Source organism: Alternaria novae-zelandiae, assembly GCF_023758075.1.
Source record: "Alternaria novae-zelandiae strain BMP 2774 chromosome Unknown scaffold_32, whole genome shotgun sequence".
NCBI classification, from domain to species: domain Eukaryota; kingdom Fungi; phylum Ascomycota; class Dothideomycetes; order Pleosporales; family Pleosporaceae; genus Alternaria; species Alternaria novae-zelandiae.
In genome coordinates, this window is record NW_026056992.1 from 80,693 (window position 1) to 103,642 (window position 22,950).

Here is a 22,950-nt window from a genome sequence, read left to right on the forward strand (position 1 = left end):
AAAAACCCTTGAACCTAGATAACATCAAACGCCTCCCTAGTAGAAAAGAACACAGAAAGCTAATAAGCAACACCACTAACCTTCCTCTGCGTCATCCCACTCCACCCACCGCCTCTGCCTTCCTCAGCAATTTTCCCGCTAACATCTCTCCTGCGTCCCGGCGTACCCAGATCCGAGTCGTCAAACTCATACGGGTTGATGTAATCGACACCAGAGCGGCTGACGACGCGCGGCGACTGGCCCTGCTTGGGTGTGTAGTTCGCCTCGCCCGTGCGCTTGATACTCGTGTAGCTCTTCTTGTGCAGCGTGAAGGGCGAGTTGGCCACGTTGTTGTGCGTGGGGACGGGTGGAGGAGTGTTTACGGCGTATTGTTTTGTGGCGCTGGGGAAGTGGTTAGGTTGTTGGCGGAAGGAGCCTTTTGTGGGGGAGGGAGAGTTGGAGGCGCTGCGCACGCCTTCGGTGGCGGCTTGGAGGTTGCCGTAGTACCGCGATTTCGGGGTGCCGGAGCGGGAGTGGGAGCGGTCGAACGTCTTTTCGGTGGAGATGGAGGTTGTGGTCTTGGTGCGCTGGAGGCTGGGTGGAGGAGGGGAGGTGGCTTTGTAAGGGTCGTAGAAGGTGGCTGTACCGGGGGGAGATGGCGGGTTCTGGCTGAGGGGGTTCATGCGTAGAGGTTCGGGTGCCTCGGGCTCTTCTTCGTAGTCAGAGACGTCGTCGTAGGGTGAGACTGTGTTGTAGCCATTGTTCGCATTTGAGGGGAACATTGTCTGCTTAGGCGCCGGGTAGTGGTCGTGGTGTTCATCTTCCTCGTCAGGATGCACGAACCAGTTGTCGTTCTTGAGGCTTTGCTGGGAGTTGCGCTGGAGGGAGAGATCACCAGTCGCTTCTTGTTTGGAAGAGCGTGCGGTTCCGGGAGGAGTGTGGAAGGATTCTTTCGAGGAGGACGAGGTAACGTGGGATCCGCCACGAGAGTGTCGTTTGATGTTCGCTTGTTGAGAGAGCATGGACTTGCGTTGGGCCAGTGTCTGATTGTCTTCCTCGTCGTTCAGTAGATCATCACGGTGGTTGAGTTCTTTGCGGGACTGGTACGCGGACGGAGGCTGAGAGTACATGGAGAAGCGCTCCCTGGATTGGCGAGCTGAAGCAGGTGTGTGAGGCGAATATGTGGTTTCCGAGTCTGTTCGCGTGTGCATGAATGCGACCTGGTTCTTGTTGGGACTTGGGATATCGCTGTAGATGTAGGAAGGAGTCTTCGAATCGCGGCGGTCTCCGGCAATGGTGCTCTGGTCGCTGAACCTCTTTTCTTGGTCTGACGTGAGAGGTGTAATGGCTGAGATTGAAGAGTTCTTGTGCTTGTGCTTGGTCTTTCTGCGCGAAGTCAGGTTGTCCTCAAGTGGGTTCATGTCCGGCGGCAGCTTTGAAATCTTCCTGAAGAGAATAGCCAAGTACAGATCAATGGCGGTTGAGAGGACGTGGAGGCCGCCGGTAGCAATTGCGGTGATCCATGTTGTCAACAGGACTATGTTTGTCTCACTGTCTGTAGGGAACATGGTGCGCCACCGCCCAAGTGTTCCGGCATCCATATCGGAGTTGCGACGAGCCATGAGTACGGTGAAGACGTAGAACGGGATAAAGCCGGCGTCGGTAACGAGAGCAAAGAAGTGGTAGCTGGCGGAGCTTCCGGCTGGTCGCGTCTTGGGATTACGGACTAGATGGTATATCGCGTATAGACAAACGATGAGGTCCACACCGGGCTGTTTGTGTTAGCGAAGTCTTAAATGTTGACTGAGTTGTGCATACCGGTATCCTCAAAATATAGCCCTCTGTATCTTGCGCACCTCGAATGAAGATACCGCACAGCATGATGCCAATTGCGCCAAGCAGAGTGAGGATCTTCAGACTGAACTGGATCCATCGCGCAATGTCGATGAAGACTTTCGTCTTCGGGCTCATTTCCTTCGCGTGTGTGTTACCATACGGAAGGATGAGGTAGCTGTCTGGGTGCTTGTTGAAGTCGATGTAAGGACCTTCCTGCTTCTTCTTCGGTGGTGGAGGAGGCATGCGACTAGCCATGGTAACTGCCTTTGGATTGAACGTCGACCGGGTGGGGTCGGTGTCAATCATGGAATCCCTCGACGCTGCGTACATATGGGGCTGCCAGCGGCCTGCCGTTGTTGCGATGGAGAGCGAGAAGTAACGAAGGAAGGAAGTTCTGCTGCACACGACCGTCAGAACAGAAGGTGAGAGACGTCTTCTCGCTTATTAGCAAAGAGATGCAAATGCTGGTTGATAGCTGACATGGGCCCACGCGGGGACCTGGGGTGATATGTATGTAAATATGGGGTTGTCATGACAACAATCAATATCGACCAATGTAGATCCAGAACGGCTCATGACGTGAGGAAGCACGGATGGGACGGGCTTAGGCATTGACTAGTCGCAGCCACGAGCGGCTGAAACCTGTATTAGCCAGGAACATGTGGGGGCCCAATGAGTTGCAGCAAGGAATTGTGGTCAGGTTTGCTTTGTTGGTGGTTTGAGCGGCACGTTGGGCGGAGGAGAGGCCCAACAATACTGTGATCATATCGTGGTAAAGACGAAGCATTGAATCGGAATTGCTTTCGCTTATCATGATTCCAGTGTGAACCTGATGGTCGCGGCGTTGGATGGGTCCAAGGATGGGTGCCATTGACCTCGGGAGGGTCCTGTTTGGTGGACCTTAGTCATCTCGAAGTTCCTCGTGCGGCGATCGCCGCTATCAGATGCAAGGACCTTCACACCATGCACCTTGTCCGGCACCTACAGAGGACGCCCTATGTTTGCGCTAGCTGCACTCAACGCATTTCAGGCGCGTCGGCTCCGATAATACGCGACCATGGTACCTTGAAGCATGTGAGGGCGATCAGCACGATACGATATCGGACAACAAAGCCGTCTCCATACGCCATTGCGTCTGCAACACCAAGACTACTTCGCAATGCCTACAGCACGATTGCAAGCGCGCGCGGGCGCCTTCGCGTCGCAATCATCGGTTCGGGACCGGCAGGCTTCTACACGGCATACCGATTGATGAACAAGAACCAAGATGCCGTCGTGGACATGTACGAGCAACTTCCTGTGCCGTATGGGCTTGTCCGCTACGGTGTCGCGCCGGACCATCCAGAGGTCAAGAACTGCCAGGACACGTTCGAGGAGGTCGCGCAATCACCGCGCTTCAACTATATTGGCAATGTGAGGGTTGGCCACGATGTCGAGTTGGCCAAGATGAAGCCCCACTACGACGCGATACTGTTCTCATACGGCGCAAGTGAAGATAGGCGATTGGGAATCCCAGGAGAAGACCTGCCCGGAGTGTACTCGGCCAGGTCTTTTGTAGGATGGTACAATGCGCTGCCGCAGTTTCGGAGCCTGGAACCCAATCTCCAAGCTGGCGAACAGGCTGTCGTCATAGGGCAGGGAAATGTGGCGCTGGATGTTGCGCGCATATTGCTCAGCCCTGTCGACAGTCTACGGCATACCGACATCTCGGAGCAGGCTATCCAGACGCTATCAGAGAGTCGGGTGCGATCTGTAAGGGTCGTTGGCCGGCGTGGGCCAATACAGGTACGTCTCATTATCCGCATGCATTGATATATCGCTTACTGGAAGCCAGGCTGCCTTCACTGTCAAAGAAGCTCGCGAGCTCATGAACATCCCCTCCGTCGCCTTCGAACCAATCGACCGCTCCCTCTACCCACCCGAGATCAAGAAGCTCCCCCGAGTACAAAAGCGGATAGCTGAAGTCCTTCTCAAAGGTAGCAAGGCTGCTAAAGAGGAAGCGTCTCGGTCATGGGCCCTTGACTTCATGCAAGCGCCCAAGTCGATGCGCGCAGACGCTGGTCACCTCTCTTCAATCGCCTTTACAAAGCAACAATTTGTCCCCGACGCCGATCCTTTCGACCAACGAGCCCGCGTCACACCCACAAACGAAGAGACATCGCTGGAGGCCTCGCTGGCTTTTAGATCCGTAGGATACAAATCGACCGGTCTACCTGGCCTTTCCGACATCGGCGTACCCTTCGACGAGAAACTCGGCATAATACCCAACGACATGCACGGCCGTGTCATCACACCATCGGCAGGGCCTGGTAGTTTGACAGCTGGTCACGTTCATGGGTTATACTGTGCAGGCTGGGTCAAGCGCGGACCGACCGGCGTCATCGCCAGTACCATGCAAGACGCTTTTGCATCTGCAGACATTATTGCGCAGGACTGGGAGGCCGACGTGCCATTTTTGAACGATACCAGCGGCGACAATAGAAGCACGGGTCTCGGCTGGGATGGCATCAAAGATAATGTCACTAGTACCAGACCGCTGAGTTGGTCGGATTGGAAGAAGATCGATGAGGCTGAACGAGCAAGAGGCAAGAGCAAAGGGAAGGAGAGGGAGAAGTTCCAGAGCGTGGAGGAGATGCTCAAAGTTTTGGATGCATGAAGAATCTTTTAAAAATTTTTAGACCCAAAATATGCATGGCGTATTGACCCGCTAGGTGCTTCTCTCCAGCCGGACATGTAGGTGAAGTTGGCAGCTTTTGGAAGTATGTTTTGTATATAGTCGTGCCGTTCTTCGACTCCCAGGGACATCAAAACATGACCTGCCGCAACATGATCTGGTTTTGATATGATGGACAAGCCCTCCGACTCGAGTCTCTTCCCTCAATATTTGGTATATTAGCACTAGTGACGCGTTTTGAACACAAGCACTTTGTTTGCATGGACGGTGCACACAGCCAGACGCAAATCATGAGTTCCTAGTTTCTTGGTTCTAGAGAGCAGAAACTCGCACATCCGCCAGTTCCTTCAATTTTTGGAAATTTGTGCCAGAGATTGGTGTGCAGAAGAGTTCTCCAGGCAACGTTGAAGATTATATACTCTTATATGCCTAGTGATGAGGTCGAAAATGTATGAAATGAAAACATGCATCGCGATGTGCTGTCGCAAGGTGCTCTTCTCATAGACCGGAGCCATCTTGTTTTGCGTGTCTTCCACACAAATCATTATCGATGGGGGCTCCTCTTTTGGAAACACAGCTCAGGAAAAGACATCCCTCAGTTCCACCAGAGTTTTAGTTTCCTGAGACCGCGCGGTGTGTTAAAGAGGAAAAGATGTCTGCAAGACCGAGCTTATTTTATACGCTCTTGCAGCAGCCGGCTGCATGGGAAAGATCTTGGTGAGTTTTTGAATATAGAACGTAGCCGATGCGAGTCAGATACTCCAGGCCCACCAACATGAAAATAGCAACACCTTGATTTTTGGGTCCCGACATGCGTTCCTTATCTTCTCTTTTGAGAGGCAGCGCCGCAAGGCATCCGTTGGTTTGATAAAAGTTTTGGGAGAGCAGAGCTTAGAAGAATCGTCATGGAAGAATACGAATCTGATTTCGGAGCAGGGCGGAGGCAGCGATCTACATCACCTGGAATATCTTTCTTTTGAGGTGTCGAGAAAGAGTAGAACATCTCAAAGTTGCATGTTGGGAGACGACCACAACAAGTAATCGTGGAAGGAAGTTTTTCGAGCTCAGTCTCATGAGTCGGACTGGAATAATTTTTGGAAGCAGGCAGCCACATCCCAGACATGAGCTGGTAGTCATGAGGTTTTGAGAAATCTTTCAGGAGACTTTGTGCGATGAAGAGTGAACACAAAGTATGAAAGACGGGTTTATATACTCGGCTACCGACCGACGGTGGCGTAGCGGAAACTACCGGGTCTCCGTTTGTACCACGGAGTGACCAACGACATGGGCCGCGATCATTCGCATCGACATCGAGCTTGGTCACTACGCGAATGGTCTCTCAAAGTGTGCTTCATTTGGATATATTCCTAGTTCTCTATCATACATCGTGGTATACATGTAGTTCGTCTACCCTCCGAAGTACCCTTCCCTATCGGTTCCCAAACCCCATAAAGCTATCCCTCACGGGCACATTCCCATCTATCGGCCTGCTATACCTACTGCTAACAGTCTTCTGCGTCCTCGTCGTCATATACAAACTCGCCGGCATAGGTGGAGGCCACAAATCCTGAACAGTAACGCCAGTCATTCTCGGTCCGGTAGCGGCTGCCATTGGGGGCCGGGGAGACAGCAAGGGGTCAAACACGCCTGAAGAGGGGCGGCGTTCTCCATAAGTAGTCGACCTGTTGTAGAACTCTTCATCGCCATAATTCATACTCTGAACTGGGTATGTATAGCCTCCGGTTTTGGGGTTGTAGATGCCGCGCTCCTGGTAGTTGATCCGCTCTTCGGGTGAGAGGAAGTTGTCGTCTTGTGCTTCAGCTTCGTTGATGCTTCCTTCTTTCCTGAAGTTGAATGGAGTGCCGATACCACTGTCTTCGGAGCCTTTGAGCTCTTCCGTCTTTCGTTGTGTGAGTTTGGGTTTGGTGGTGATCAATCTGGAAACCGATAGCGGATCTTTCCTATCGAAACCGAACGTAGCCATCGTGTCGCTTCGTTTGAGCCCACTAGAACCAACAGTCGTTGTTCGAGTCATGCCGGCTGCCTCTTTCTTGGCAATGTGTTGTTCCAACCAGGCCCGAATGCCGACTAATGCCGTGGCACTGATTTGTATCATCAAGACAATACTCACGAGACCAGAAACGCTCGCTGAGGTCAGCACCGCGTCGGCGACGCAAAGTGATATGGCACGCAGTGTGGCGAAACCCTGCAAGAAGGCGAATTGGCCTAGCCCCAATAGTAGCTGGGTACTGATACCACTGACGAGGTAGATGCGTTGCGGTGTCTTCGCAACCGCGATAGGGCCTTTAATTCCGGCGAATGCTGCGGGTGAGGGATGTGGAATCTCTGTACGAAGACGAACGATGGAGAATCCCACTGCTGGGAAAAGGAATATGAGACAAATGAGGCCCATGATGCCATGTGTGTCGCGGAAATGACGAGAGCTTCCCATACCGACCATGCCTAGGATTATACCAGTGATGCCTAGAATGGCGAACGTGATCAAAAAGCCCATACGCCATTTCCTGTTCTTGGCTTCATCCACTGGGAAGCCGGTCAGGACGGAGAACCGCCAGACTACACCCAAGACAAGGTATAATGGAAGGAAGGTAAGAAATGCGAGACCAGCGAACAGGACGTGTAGTCCTGTAATGACTGCAAATGGGACCAGCGCCAGGCCATTGATCTTCACACTCTGGCTTTCGATGATAATCTCGAACATGTTTCCTTCTGATAAGACTGTAATAGGTCCTCGGGGCAGTGCTTGCAATACCGTTGGGTCGAGAGTCTGACCGAGTTGGCCCATCGCTTTGCCCATCATAGTAGCGTTCGCTTTGGCCGCGGCCATAGCACCAAAAGCTGCGGACGCGATGCCGCCGATTCCCTGGCATGTGAGAGTATCGACCAATTTCTGTGCGCCTTTCTGCGCTGTGGCGGGGTCGATAGCTATAGGGAATTGGCTGGCTCCGCCTTGAGATTGACGGGCGGTAATCGGACTAGATGCTACTGCGATGTGTCAGTATATGCAAAAGCTCAGCTAGCAGCAATTCCTTACCTACACTGGAATCCTCGTGGAACTCTCCGACAATGCTTCGACGTGATGGAGGAGCCACATCAGACTTTGACATGCCCTGAGTGAGGTTTCTGACGATCTCCGCAACCAGTATCGTCGCTTTGCCTGTAAGCCCTCGCGCAAAGCCAACAGCCGAGCCGTTTAGCGTATCGTTAAACTGTGTCGGTGCCAAAACTGGCACATTGTCGTATGCCGTATCCGGAAGATCGCCACTGATCAAGTTCTTGACTCCTCCGACAGAATACATCGCGCTCACAACGCCTTCGATGGTACCTCTAGCGAGGCCTTCCGCTGCCTTCGCACCATCGATACCCTGCAATGCTTGAGGTGGGTTGTTCGCGATGAACGATTTCGCTTGTTGAATGGCGGTACCGTTAATGAGCAGGTTGGAAAAAAGGTTTTGCGTGAAACCTTCCGCAGCCAAGGCCGTTTGTTCGTTGTCGCTGTCAATATTACTAGCGATCATTGGCGGAGCATCCACTGCTTTGAAGTTCAATCCGATGGCAATCCCCATGCCTATACCCGCACCAGCTCCCGCAGCCATAGGTCGGAGCATGGCCTGGAGCTCGGTCGTGTTGGGGAAGGCCGTCATAGACCCGATGTCTAGATTTGAGAAGTTGCTGCCCTGAATGAATGACTGGCTAAGGCCTCTGGCGAAATGCTTTACGGTTCTCGGAAAGTCTATCGTGTCTGCTGTGGGATCCACAGATTGTCGCTTCTGATTCTCAGATCCTGATGGCTCTGATGCTGTCAAGCCCAAGCCGTTTCTTGCGCCTTCTCCTAGGCCCAGCCCTGCTGCTGCCGCGATCTTGGGAAGATTCTGCATGAAGCTCGAGACACCGGAACTATTTCCCAAACTCTTGATAGTGGCTCGAAGGTCAATGTTGGATACGATCGGCATTGCAACCCCAAGACCAAAATTTCCAGCTAGACCCTCAATGCTCGAATCCGACGAAGGCGCGAAACGTTGCTCTGTCAGACCGAACCCTACTGCAGTCGCGTTTCCAATGCCAGATGCCAGGGCAAAGGCCGCAGGGGCGAGAGAGAAGTTGTTGTCATCGAAGGAAGGGGTAATTTGCCTCGATAGGCCGTTTCCAAGTTGCTGAGCGACGAGGTTCGCACCACTTGCTGAAGCGTTGTAGGCGGTGGCGATGCTCGAAGCTATCGCGTTGGCTTCCTCCATGTCGGTCAGGTTGAGAGCAGTCGTTGTACCCATTCTGCTAATGGTTAGTCTGTTCGTTGTGGTGGGCACCTACGTACCCTAAACCTATACCCAGAAACAAAGCGGGTGTACCAAGGGAGCCCGTCATCAAGTCCCCTAGGCTGCCCAGTACACCGGCCAATCCACCTGTCAGATTGAACCCGCCTATACCACCAGCACCCGTCAAATCTCGGAAAGTACTACTGATGTCATCCTGCAAGTCCCTCCTCTTCAGTTCTGACCCCTCTTTCGACCGAACGTGCTTGATACCATCCGTGAGATTGGCGCCAAAGTTCTGGAGACTTTCCGAACGAAGCTTCTCACCGATATCACTGGAAGATAGTGCGATGGCTTCTGTGAGTGATAGTAGCGCACTACGCAACCTTACGTCTTGGTTGAGCGCATCGATGGTCTGTGTAGAGAAGATTGCTGTGAGGCTGTCTGGGTAATGGTCGCTAGCGAATGATCCCCGTGAGCCGAACCAAAAGGCAGCCGATGAGTAAAGCAAAAAGAAGGTCGTAAAGCATGCCAGTAGGTGCCAGACCGGCCTTTCAGAAGCAAACGCAAACATTATTATAAGGAGGTAGTGGGGTATCTCAAATACATGTGCAAGAAGAAACCAGAAGGCGAATGTGTCAATGGCGGTGGCCTGCCACAACACTCACTCAGGAACCAAGAGTAGGCGCCCGGCCAAGTGCCACAGCGATACTATATGTCGAGCAGAGTGGACATGGTGATGCCTCTAATGTTTCTAATGTTTTAACGTAATTTTATTGCTAAGACGCTAGTCTCTAAGTAGGTTTTCTCCTATAATTCTACTTTAGTATTTTATTATTTCTACTAACTTATACTTACTACTTTAAGCTACTACTATTTTAGTCTATTAAATTACTTACTATACTTAGTAATAATAGCGTTTATAACTATAAGTATTATATTATTAGTAGTAAGTAGCTAGTATTTATTTATAAGAGTTATATTTACTAGTATTTATAATAGTAAGTTATTTAAAGCGTTAATTTTTAGCTATATAATATTAATATTATTATACTAGCTAATTACTATATTTTATTAGTAGTAATTACTTTAATATATTTAGCTATCTTACTTAAACTAATTTTATAGTATAAAAAGATAACTAGCTTAATATAGTAGCTACTTTTAAAGTACTCTACTACTAGCGCGTATATTTTCTTTACTTTATTTAAGTTATTAATAAGATAATATTTTAGTACTAAAAGTAAGCGTAGTTTAGTATTAGTAAAAGCTAAGCTTAGAAGCTAATATAGTATTACTATAATAGTTATAAAGAATTTAGATAAAGATAAATAATATAGTAATAGTACTTTATGTAATAGTCTTAGGCTTTGCCTAAGCCTAGGCTAGAACAAGAAAAGTATAGGTAAGGTCTAGACTTACTACACAAACTTCTAGATTCTGTATATAGCTTCTTAAGTTCTAAGCCTTATAATATTCTATTAATACTTAGTATATTCTAACTCTAAAGCTAGTCTATAATATTTATAAGGCTTCTTTCTTACGCACTATATATAAGTTTAGAGATAGACTAGCTAGGCTTAAAAAATAAAAATAGCTAAAGACGCAACTCTATAAGTAATTCTAAACTAATTATAATAACTAACCTAAGACTACGCAGAAGACTATACCTTATTCTAGACGCTCTAGGTCTAGAATAAGTACCTTACCTAACGCCTTAAGGCCTTAAGTACGCAGTTTAATACTACGCTCTTCTCTAGTAATACTTTATAAAAGAGAAACGCTGCTTCTACTATAGAGGTGCCTATTAGTAGTTTTAGCGCTAGTATAGACCTTCTATTTTCTTCTTCTTCTCTACCTATATGCGTAGATAAGCGCAGGCCTCTTTAGATAGAGAAGCGCTTTAGAGGTAATAAGGCGTACTTCTAAGCTTAGAAGGTAATAATTAAGTATAAGCTAGTAATAGACTAAGAGTTTCTAGAGAATAGAAAGTTATAGTTTATATTTATTAACGCTAAACTATTATCTATAGTCTAGTAGTAAGTTACTCTATACTTTAAAATAAGTAGATATAGTACCTAGAATCTACTAGAGTTTCTTAACTATCTATTATTCTACTACAGTAACGTTTATAGCAAGAAGTAGGCTCTAGTATACCTAGACTACCTACGCTAAAGAAAGTGTTAGTTCTTTATAGAATTCTTTATTGCCTTTAGCTAGACTCTAGCGTAGGTAGGTAAACTCTACTAGGCTAATAAGTATAAGCTAAGCTAGCTTTGCAACGCCTTAAATAATTATATAAGAGAGGTCTCTATAAACTAGAGCGTATTATATACTAACTATAACGCTATAGTTCTTACGTATAAGACTATTATAGTTAACCTTAAAATAGTAGAGATAAAGTCTACTTAGAGGTCTTAGCTCTATTACTCTATGCCTATAGCACCTTAGAGGCAGAACTATAATAGTAACGTTTATATAGTAAACGTAGAGGTAGTAGACACTACGTCTAAAGGCTCTTATAGAGGTCTAGCTTCTAACTAGAAGAACTAGATTTCTATAGATATATTTAGTAAGCGTAAGGTAGTAAGTATCTATATATAGTATAGGCGTGTAGGCTACTATATAAGAGCATGTCTAAACGCAGCTATAATACGCTCTATTATAATATAATTAGTTAGTTTAGATAAAGAGAGAGTACGTTTAAGAAACTAACTACCTCTAGAGAGAGTCTAGCTTAGAGGTAGACTATAGTTATATTAGTAGAGAAGTTACTAATACGTAGCCTTAATACTTACTTAGTTAATATTAGCTAGTCTATAGATAAGAGCTTATTTTTAGTATTCTTATTCTTAGAGAGCGCTAAGTAGATATAGGCGTTAGTTAACTTAGAGTGTAAATATTTCTACGCAATTAATAAGGTAGTTACTAGAAGAGTAAGTACTTAATTTCTTAAATTAACTTTATAGTTACTACGCTAAGTAGCAAGTCTCTTGTAGAACTCTATTATCTTATAGTTAGCTATAGTAGAGTATAATATTAATAGTTAGCTAACTTACCTTATTACCTATATAGTTCTAAACTTATATTATAATATTATTCTAGGTAAGCTATAAATGCGCTAGAAGAGCGTTATTCTTAATATTCTATAGAGCCTTCTTACTATAGGTTACGCTAGAGAGATAGTAGTGTATAAGTATAATTAGGCTCTAGAGTAGCTAGAGATTATAATAATTAGTATTAAGAAGGTAGCTAAGGTAGTAGGTTACAAAGCGCGTATTTCTAGGTATAAAGGCGTAGTTCTTATTATAAGTATCTATACTCTTACCTATATCTTATATTAGTTCTACCTCTTATTAGAAGGTATTTAACTCTTTACAGAGCCTAAGCTAAGTAAATTACTACTTAAGTTAGCTACGTTTTACAACCTCTTTAATAAGAATAAAGCTAGTAGACTACTCTCTTACTAGAGCTACCTTAATTATTATATTAACTTATCTATAGACGCGTATAGCTGTAAGCAGAACGCGCTATAAGGTCTCTTATATCTAATATTACGTAATTAGCTACTAGAGCTGCGCATATAGCTTATAGACTTACTTAATAAGAGGTAGATCTAGGCTAGCTTCTTCTCTACTAGGTTACTAGTTCTTCTAGTAAAAAAGGCCTCTAGAGGTTAGCGCCTCTACGTTAACTACTATAGCCTTAACAAAATTATAGTTATAGATTACTACCTACTACTCTTAATTAAGAAGACGCTGCGTATACTTTTAGAGGCTTATTAGTTTACTAAGGTTAATATTTATACTGTATTCTATAAGCTGCGTATAGCTAATAGTAATAAGGCAAAAACAGCGTTCTGTACCTAATTTAGGTTATTTAAGTAGCTTATCTACTCTTTTAGCCTAACTAGTGCACCTATATTTTTCTAGTAGTATATTAATAGTACGCTAAAGAAAGCACTAGGCAATTTTGCGATAGCGTACTTTAACAACGTTCTAATCTACTCTAGAGAAAGTAGAGCTAACTACTTTACTAAGGCAAAATAGGTTCTAACTCTACTACGTAATACCTAACTTAACCTAGATCTTAAGAAAAGCGTGTTTATAGTAAAAGAAGTCTACTACCTTAGTTACGTTATTAAGGCAGAGCGCGCTATACGTCTAGACCTAGATAAGCTCTAGGTAGTCTAGAACTAGCGAGCGTCTATAATAGTAATAGATATACGTAGTTTTCTTAGGTTTATAAACTTTTATTATAACTTTATCTCTAACTTCTCTAAAGTAGCTGCTCTTCTCTACTAACTTATAGAAAAGGCTACCTAGTTTAAATAGAGACTAGAGAAGAATTAGGCTTTCTAAACGTTAAAGTCTACATTTATTATAGGCTCTATTCTTTATTAGTAGAACCTCTCTTACTAAATAATTATTAAGATAGACTACTTAGGCGTTACTCTAGAGAGATGTCTTTTATAGTATATTAGAGGTATTCTATACTTAGTTGCTTACTATTTAGTAGCTCTTATAAGTAAAAAGCGTAACTATACTATTTATAATAAGAAGTTACTTACTATAGTGCGCTATCTTAAGATATAGGTAGCTAAGCTTACTAGCGTATATAAGCCTTTTAAAGTTCTTACTAACTATAAGAATCTAGAGTACTTTACTAGTATACAAGACCTTAGCAAGTAATAGTATTACTAGGCAAAGCACCTCTCTAAATTCTAGTATATATTACGTTATTAGCTTAGGCGCCTTACAGCGCGCTCTAATATATTAAGCTACTATAAGCAAAACTACGCAGAGAATTTCTGCTAGTTAACGCGCGTTATAACACCTATCTAGATCTTAGTAGATATAGCCTAGGTCTAAGTAGAGAATGCACCTCTACTAGGCTCTTTAGTATTTTTTAACCTCTATATACAAGGCCTGTAAAACGCTATACTAGTAGAGAATTCTAGCTATATTAAGAGGTAGAGAGTAGTCTATCTAAGTGCAAGAGCTTTTCTATCTAAGGCTAATATAACTTAGTAAATTAGAGACTACGCTATTAGCGTATATAGTACACTACTTTAGAGAAGCGTTTTATAGCTACTAAATTAGAAGCTACTTACTATAATAGTAATCTAGAGAGCCTATAAGTTAGGCCTAGTAGAGTATCTAGAGAAGAACGTTACTTTCTACTATATATACTAAAACTATTACTAGAATAGTATGTTAAGCAATGTTGCGCGTTATATTAGAAATTACTACTACTACGCTATCTACTTCTCTTAGAAGAAGTGCTAAGAGCTATTACAGCCTATTCTAGTAGTAGATAGATACTAGTAGTAAATCTTAATAGACTTTATAATAGAACTACTAGCCTATAATAAGATCTTACTATAGTATCTTTTAGTTATTATAAATTACCTATTAAAATTTGTCTAGTTAGAAGTAGTTTCTTTTATAGCCTTAGACTCTATTACGCAAGTATTCTACAACTACTAGTAGCGTTTCTATAGATTTTTTTTAGCTCTTATTATAGACTATAGCTCTAACTAGTTAGAGGCTTTCTAGACTACCTTATATAAGCTTATAAAGGTAGACTAGCTACTCTTAACGTTGCACTACCTCTAGACTAATAGAGGCATAGAGCGTATAAACTAAGAGGTATAGGTAGTACTACGTATAATAGTAAACTTTAAATAGACTAACTAGCCTAATTACCTTCTAGCGTGTTAACTTACCTTAAATAACTATAACTTAAGCGTTACAGAGGTTAGCCTAAACCTACTACTTAATAGATACATAGTAGAAACGCTATAGTAGATTCTACCTTAGAAGAAGTCTACGCACACCTCTAAGAGCTGCGCTATCTAGTTTATAGAGTACTTAAAGTCTAGGCTTAATCTAGCCTAAGCTATAATTATTTTTACTTAGTAGTAGTAATAAAAGGCTATAAACTAGTCGCGCTGCTCTATAGAGTAATTCTAGGTTAGTAATAAAGTATAGTTCTCTATACGTAATATTAAGACAAACTAGCTTAGTAAGAAATTAGACTAGCTCTAAGTAAAGTACACTATAATAGTAGTGCTATTCTCTCTTATAGTTACCTTAGACCTATCTAGAAACCTATATAAGACTATTTATATAGATCTAGTAGAGTAGGTAGTAGTAGATTCTTTACTAAGCTAGCTACTAATAGACGTATAACTAGAGCCTATAGTAGATCTATATAAGAATAATAAGAATTTATATAAATAGATAGTAGAGAAAGTTTTATAAGTAAAAAACGCTTCTAGTTAGAGCTAGTAGAAGGCCTTAGTAAAGTAGACTAGCTATATTACGCTAATATAGATTAACTTACTTAAACTTTCTAAGACTAAGGCACTAGATTATTTTAAAGCTAAATATAGAGACACGCGTTTTTATAATAGACTAGTGCGTTATAATAAGAAAAGAAAAGGTATATAATAAATTTAGCCTTAGGCCTATAATAAAGAAGTTAATTTAATAGCCTTTAGCCTATACTATCTAGTGCGCACTATAAATCTTAAGAATAGTAACTCTATAGACACTATACAAACCTAGACTAAAAGTATATAAAGTCTACTTAGTTATTCTCTATCTTATAATAGATCTACTTATTAGAAAGACTACTACTTATATTAAACTACTTATTAGGCTCTAGAATCTTCTTCTTAATCTTAGAAAACTTCTACTCTAGCTACTATTATAAGTTCTTCTTAGATAGAATTAGATTCTTTTTAAGTAGAGAAGGCTTCTTCTTAGATAGAAGCTGCTTCTAGACGCAGCTAAAGCTCTAGAGAGGTAGCTCTAGAATAAGTTAGCCTTTAATATAGTAGTACGCAGAATAGTTATTATATAGTAGTAAAGAGGTCTCTTGCTTAATAAAGCCTTAGCGCAGAGTATTACTACTAGAAGTTAATAATAGTAGAATCTAGAAAAGGTAGACTTCTAATTTAGTCTTAGACTTAGAGTTAGACGTAGACTAGCTAGATAATATTAAGATATAGCGCTAGAGTTAGTTAGAGGTAGAGAGGTTAGTAGACAGAGTAGAGTCTAGAGCTAGTCTAGAGTTGCTAGGCTGCTTAGCAAAATTCTCTATTAGCTTATTCTAGTTCTACTTAACATTCTTATAGACTTTAGTGCTATAGTAGACTATATCTATATAAGGCGCTAGAGAATTCTGCGCAGAAATAAGTACTAGAGCACTACGCCTAGAAGTGCTACGCTGCTTATATATAGTAGAAGAAGCTTACGCGCTTAAGTCTAAGAAAGAAATAGCGCTAGACTAGATATTAACGCAATAGCAACTATAGTAGATAGTATCTTTAGTAGTTTAAGAGTAGTTATAAAAGAGGTTAGTATAGTAGTTAGCGCAGCGCGCAGAGACTCTATACTTCTTATTATCTAAGTTATATTTATTCTTAGGCTAGTTATTAATCTAGTAAGCTTAGTAGTAGAAACTAGAGCTACTTAGAAGTAGATAGTCTACTTAGCAGTAGTGCTTTAAGAGCGTACTAGGTAGAAGTTAGTTCTAATAAAAGTTAATATATAGATAGTGTAGAGAAAGTTAGAGCCTATACTATAATCTTACTAAACATATTCTTCTACTACTAAAACTAACTACTAATAACGTTTAGAGCGCTGCTAACAAAACGCACAAGATTATTTAAATTATTTAAGCTACAACTAGATACTATAGAAATAACTATATTTCTCTAAGAGAAATTAAATAAAGATATTTAGTTATTAGATAGACATAAAGCCTTATACTAGCGTTAAGTAGAGAGTTTATAAGAGATAGCTAGACTAGAGCCTTACTTAGCTATAGCAAGAATTAATTTAAAGCAGTAGTAGAGAATATAAAAGTATAGCGCAAACTTTAGTATAGTTCTAGTTATAGGCTATATAGTACTATACGTCTCTAGATCTATAATATAGGCGTTTCTACGCCTAGTGCTTTACTTAATATAGTAGTTCTAATTACAGAACGCGTAGCGTAGCTTAGAGTTAATAGAGAACTTAAGTATATATAAAGCGCACTTTGCTTTATAATAGCTATAGAAAGAATATAAAGAGCCTAGAAAAAGTTAGCTTATAGTCTAGACTCTTAAGAGAACCTAAATAGAATAAACTAGTACTAGGCTTACACTTATACTTTCTAAACTAAGAAAGTAGCGCAATATACAGAATACATAGATAATTCTTAAAGTTAGCCTTAGCAAAGTTAGAGTTATTAGAGTTACTCTTAACTTTGTACTAGTCTATGCAGCGCTGCTTGCTCTATTATATATTAGTTAGAGTATAGTCTAGACCTAATTAGAGCTCTTACCTTAGAGTTATAGAAGAAGCTATATCTAGAGAGACTAGTTAGCTTTCTTAGATCTTAGCTACTAGAGGCGCTAGTAGTAGTAACACTAGTGCTACTATTTTATGTGTTAAGAGAACTAGCTAAAGCAAACAGTACTAGAGCTATAAGCTAAGTAAGAATAATATAGAACCTTATAATAAGAGGTATAAATATAGTCTAGAACTAATAGGTTTTTAAAAGAGGCAGGTACAAAAGTTGTAAAGTAAAGAATTTAGAGTAGGTTAGAATAAAGGTAAGTTACGTTAAAGTGTAAGTAAGGCCTTAGACAAAAGCTATATTATAATTGTAAAAAATTATAATATAACTCTAGTCTAGATATAGTTTAGAGTTGTTATAACTCTATACGTAGGTGTAGTAGAGGTTATATAGGTAAAATTTTTATATAGTCTAAAAACTCTATACGCGCAGACCTACCTCTACGCGTTACCTATTAGGTCTATAACCTTAGTGTAGAGGTATTCTCTATAACACTACGCTGCTTTCTTAACTAATATAATAAAAGTAAGTTTAGAGGTATATAATAGTTTTAGGCTTTACCTAAGCCTAGGCTAGAATAGAGAAGGTATAGGCAAGGTCTAGACTTACTATATAAACCTCTAGATTCTATACGTAGCCTCTTAAGTTCTAAGCCTTATAATATTCTATTAATACTTAGTATATTCTAACTCTAAGGCTAGTCTATAACACTTTATATACTTAAACTTTAACTATAGTTTTATAGTATAAGCTATTTTATTATAGAGTTATTTTAAAGACTTATTACTATACTATAGATATATATAAAAATGTACTAGCTTAGACTTTATTAGTAAATTATAGTTATTATATACTTAACTACTTAATATACTATTAAAGTTATTATAATTAGATTATTATAAGACAAGCGCGTAAATAAGAAGATAGTGATGCTGTCTGGGGTGCCGTTCTTGAAACATCCTAGACGTAGAACTAGAAACGCTAGAAACATCAGAAACATGCCCACTTCATGTCGTACGTGCAGCATATCAAAGAGGCGCATTATGCGCTGGGGCCTGTTACTCCGTAATGCTGACACTTGCGCGAGGATCGCATTGCTGTGGATGGAGAACTGCTCGCAGTGAAGAAGTCTGACTGTAGTACAGGTCAGAGAAATATTTCTCCAAATCGAAGCCAGCTAGCCGCTCGCATGATCGCAAAACACAATTGTGGCCGAGACCATCTCTCGACGTCGCACAGGGTGCTGAAGGAGCAATAAAACAGTATTGCAGAGGGCTTTACCTCACTGCCGGGCTGTCCTAGTGGATGTGATCATCCCGCGACCGGGCCGTTCGGTAATGCGACGATCTTGAAACATGAGACATTGGCCAATGACCATGCACAACATTGAAGCTGTGTGATGAGCATTTTAGACGGCCAGTCAAGGTGCGAACAATGCCTGTAATGCTGGCGAATGGTAGTTGTCAAAGGACAAGAAGCGCGTGCCCCCGAACATTGCGGTCCAGGATACCTTCGCGAGCTCCGATGTTGAGGCTGCGTCTGTGGGTTAGCGACTGTGGAGCATGTGAAGTACCAGATTTGCATTCATGGCACGCGCGACAAATTCGCGTTCTCTGTGACACGTGCAGACAGCTCTCCTGGAGCCGCAGGTGCTTGACAGCTCCCAGGTCGTGTTACTCAGGCCGAGTAAGGTTTGAGAGGATGAGTGTCTATCGCATCCGGACCTTCAGATTGGGCGGGTGTGATATGGTTGCGATGTTTACGTTCGATTTGCGATGGTAGGGGGAAAGTTAAAAACAAGTCGACTGGACGGGTGAAGATGGAAGGAACAGACGCGTCACGCGTCGCGTGTTGAGCAGAAGCTGACTAAGCGCGCGTCGGCTGATCTGCGCCGAGACGGCGTGCGTTTCCCCACGTTCTGCTTCCTTTCCACAACACGAAACAGACAGCCACCTCTATTGTCTAGAGATGCAGTACACCTGCGATCTACCACATGCGACGACGGAGATCAAAGACTTTGCCTGCTCTATCCTGGCTTGGTGAACATAACGCAGAGACGCCATGGGATGGCGTGTATCTGGAAACTTGGGGAACAACAAGAGACGACGCACTGGGCTTGAATTTTCCTTGATATACTGTAGTGTCCACGCTCCTTAAGATGCTCAAATGACTTCCGATAATGACTGTTTGAATCTCCCAAAACCCATTGCACGATACGAGACGATCTCATATTGCCACAACATCAACATCAACATCTTACTCTAATACAGTCTACCCCGCATGATACATCCCACTCATCGCCTTACCCGACCCAAAACCATGAGCCACCTCCGAGTCATGATCTACTGAATCAGCATCATCCCAATCCTCATCCTCCTCTCCATCCCCAATAACAAACATACTCTGCAGCTTCTCTAACTGCTCCATATGATTCACAGACATCCTCTTGCTTTCTTGAGCAGCACTTTCACGCATGACAAGCGAGTCTTGACGCTCGATGAGAGTCCACGACGCTTTTTCTACAGCTTCGGCACTCCTTCCAGGATCCAAGTCCGCGGGCTTTGTACCTGCAGGCAACGCAACGGCTATTGCTACACGGTTGATGATGTCTAGTGCAGAGGGAAGAGGACGATGCTGGGGCGGTATGACTAGGTTACCGATGGTTTCGAAGTGGCTGATAAGGGAGAAGCGAGTCTCGGGTATGGAGAGACGTTGGGATTCTTCGTCTGCGGTAGTGAAAGCTGGGTTGGAATGAGGAGACTTGCGTCGAGAGAAAGTGTAAAGTCGGACCGGGTGGACGAAGATAAGAATTAGGAAGATGGTTAGCAAGACCGCGCCTGCGCAGCTAGCGACTATGGCACCGACTTGGTCGTGGGTTAATGCCATGAGTGTTGGCCGGGCTTGAGTTTGTGAAACTGATAGTTTGAAGGGTTTTTGTGGGCTGAGATGAAGCATTGAGACAGGAACTATCTTGATAAGCTGAAGCGACTGTGTGTTGAACGTCCGGACATGTAGTCGCACAGTGCTTGAATCTTGGTCACATTGCGGGCCCGGGGATATCTGATAGCAGGATGTCCGCTAGCCGGTTCGAGCAACCGACCTCCTGTACTGAGTTGCGATTGGTATATCTGTGTCTAACGTGAGGACGGGTCGTCGAGCCCGTTGCAAACTCCGTTCGATCTCCTGTTGGCGTTCTTGATTGGCCTTTCTCCGACGTCGATGTCGAAAGTAGCTTATAACTCCGACGACAATGGCTAAGATGGTTGCAGAGCCTAGTATGGAAACTATAATGATGATCGTTTGATTGGAGATGCCTTGGGGTTGCAGTTCCTCGACTGACGCTTCAGCGGATGCATCAGCCAGATCGACTTTGTGGACATGTGAGGCGATAATTGATGTAGCCATCTTTTCGTAAAGCAGATGACATTTGAAGTTATGACTATGGTCTTCGAGAGTAGAACAGGAATCTATAACTAACCGAGAGCATAGCCGAGTATCATCTTTGTTCGAAGAAGTTGCAGGAGACAAAGCCGTCAGTGTGCTGCGCCCAGTTGTACCACCGCAGATCACATTGCATACAAAGACGATGTACAAAACGTACTAATGGCAAGATATCATGATGAGAAGTGATGGCATATTATATCGATACATACTTAAAGTCCTACCTTGTCTTTGAATTTCTCCCACTGCGTTTGTCGAGCTTTCTTCTGCTCTTCGGCAATCCGATTCCAGTGCTCCCTGTAATTTTGAATGAACACTCTCGGCTTCCATTCTTTTCGCATCTCCTTGCAACGCTCTTCCTCAAAGAGACTTTTCTCGGCATTGTAACGCTGGAACCATCCTCGATGAGTGAGGCGGTCGTGAGGCTGAGGCGAGCTAGTGGCAGAAGAGACTGCAGACTTCCACCACGTGCGCAAAGCCTGGAGATGATGCTGGAAAGATGTCTTGCGTGGCGGTGTGTTAGTCAACGGAAGTAGCAACTTCTTGGAACGACCGAAGAAGGTTCGCTTTAGCTTTCGTGAAAGCAGGAATGCAATGCCGAGAATCACGGCAACGGTAATCGGAATGATGATCAAGGACCTGCGGTCGATCTTCCAAACATTTCGCGTCGACATGATACGCGCTTCAGTCTCGGTAGATTATGAACCTGAAATGAGGCTGAGATATTGGGTGATGTACTGTCTAGAATGAAATTGCGGTGAGCGATTCCGTGATAAGGTCGAGACAAAGAGGAAGTCGTGCATGGACAAAGCGATCCAATCAGTATCTAGGCGCTAGTAAGTTTACAATGGTTGGGCGGTAGAGACCCATGCGCAAAAACAATAATCGAGAGCGAGTGGACGACACTGTTCACGATGTTTTCCCGTCGTATGGCAGCGGTCTGAGGCGTGGTGTGATGGATGCAAGTAGCGGTGGCGAGCGCGTGATGGTGAGCCAACCAACGACGTCATGAAATCTTCCATATTATCAAGGCCTCTGCCGCCCGATCCCGCAACCTTCATCGCTTCCTCCACCTTTGCTTTTGGCCGACCGCATCATTATCATGTCTGGCAACGCCTCGGAAACCGTGGTGGAGAAGTACCGTTACGAAATCCTCTTCGGCGCCTGGCTGGCCGTCACGGGCGCGACTTTTCTCCGCATCAAGCGTCAGCCCTACTCGACCCGCCTCAAGATCGAGCAGTACGAGAGCATCTTCAAGGGCACATCTCTCAGCGCCGTGCTGATCGGGATTGGCATCACACCTGCGCGGACGACAGCAAGGCGATTCAGCGGGAATTGAGCGGAGAGGCTCGCTGTCGATGCTCCGCAGAGAACGGGTGGAGAGGTCGCGTCTGGTTGACCTTGGCGCTTCCCCGCAACTTTCACATGCGAACACCCGTCATCATTGCTTCCTTCTCCACCACGGGTCGCCATTATGTTTCTTCGACTGGGCTCATCCAGCCTTGAGCTCAGCCTGTGGAACCCCGTCTATGCCGTCACGCCCTTCATCCTGCTCTCCGTCTCAATCCCGCTCGCCTTCTTCGCCGTCGTCACCACCTCAATCGCCGTATCGCTCCTCTCCTTCCGCGCATTAACCGTATATTGCCGTCTCGCCATTGCAATCATAGGCGCATGGCTATCACCATCGGCTTCGAAGCCAGTTCCGCTTCGGGCCCCTCTTATACCTTCGTCCGCCCGACACTCCCCGACCGGGCAGCGCCATCGCCGCACAAGCACGGCTAGCACGACATCTTCGCAAGATGCAGCTCTACACTCGGCGCATACGTCACGTCTCCTGAAACATAAGAACAACTCTCTCACGGCGCTCATTGGTACAAGCGAATTGACGCGTGACTTTGAGGGCGTGGGAGGATGGAGAGTGCCGGGGGACGACGACGAAGAGGCGCTGTGGATGGGCATCAACTCACGGCTCCAATTACCTGCCGAGACGCCTACGCGGAGGCATGCGCGGAGTTTGACAGGCGGTGCAAGTCCGGGACAGAGGTGGAGTGCTGGATCAGAAGCGTTTCGCATGAGCCCGGTACAGAGCAGGGCAAGGACACCAGTACGCTCTGCCGTCGAGGACGGATCTGGCTACTTCCCTGTGCATCCCACCTCAAATAGTCGGCGTGGTAGTGCCGGCTCCGAGTCCGCCAAACAACACAGTAGAAGGAAAAGTGGCAGTGGTAGCAGCATGTCAAGTACTGCCTCCGGTCTGGCTATAACGATGAAGGAGGCTGGCAAATGAGTCATTTCCACGGAATACGCTCCTTTCTTGGACCCCACTTCCTCTCGACTCTGCAAGCAGATCAGAGATCGATTCTTCGATGCACCTAGACTACAAATCATGCCGCG

General features: G+C 44.3%; 3 protein-coding genes across 3 annotated transcripts; 1 reads left to right on the top strand and 2 right to left on the bottom strand.

Moving 5' to 3' along the window:
* Window positions 1-59: 59 nt before the first annotated feature.
* On the bottom strand, window positions 60-2,145 carry J4E88_010330 (uncharacterized protein; the record flags this gene model as incomplete). The annotated part of the gene is made up of 2 exons (XM_049403923.1): window positions 60-1,751; window positions 1,798-2,145. The coding sequence occupies 2 exons, from the start codon at window positions 2,143-2,145 to the stop codon at window positions 60-62; spliced, it is 2,040 nt and encodes a 679-aa protein (XP_049250295.1).
* A 633-nt stretch (window positions 2,146-2,778) lies between these two features.
* Window positions 2,779-4,471, top strand: J4E88_010331 (uncharacterized protein; the record flags this gene model as incomplete). The annotated part of the gene is made up of 2 exons (XM_049403924.1): window positions 2,779-3,600; window positions 3,650-4,471. 2 exons carry the CDS (start codon window positions 2,779-2,781, stop codon window positions 4,469-4,471), a joined length of 1,644 nt encoding a protein of 547 aa, XP_049250296.1.
* Window positions 4,472-5,991: 1,520 nt separating this feature from the next.
* J4E88_010332 (uncharacterized protein) lies at window positions 5,992-9,334 on the bottom strand (the record flags this gene model as incomplete). The annotated part of the gene is made up of 5 exons (XM_049403925.1): window positions 5,992-6,056; window positions 6,206-7,495; window positions 7,545-8,779; window positions 8,823-9,200; window positions 9,327-9,334. 5 exons carry the CDS (start codon window positions 9,332-9,334, stop codon window positions 5,992-5,994), a joined length of 2,976 nt encoding a protein of 991 aa, XP_049250297.1.
* Window positions 9,335-22,950: the final 13,616 nt, after the last annotated feature.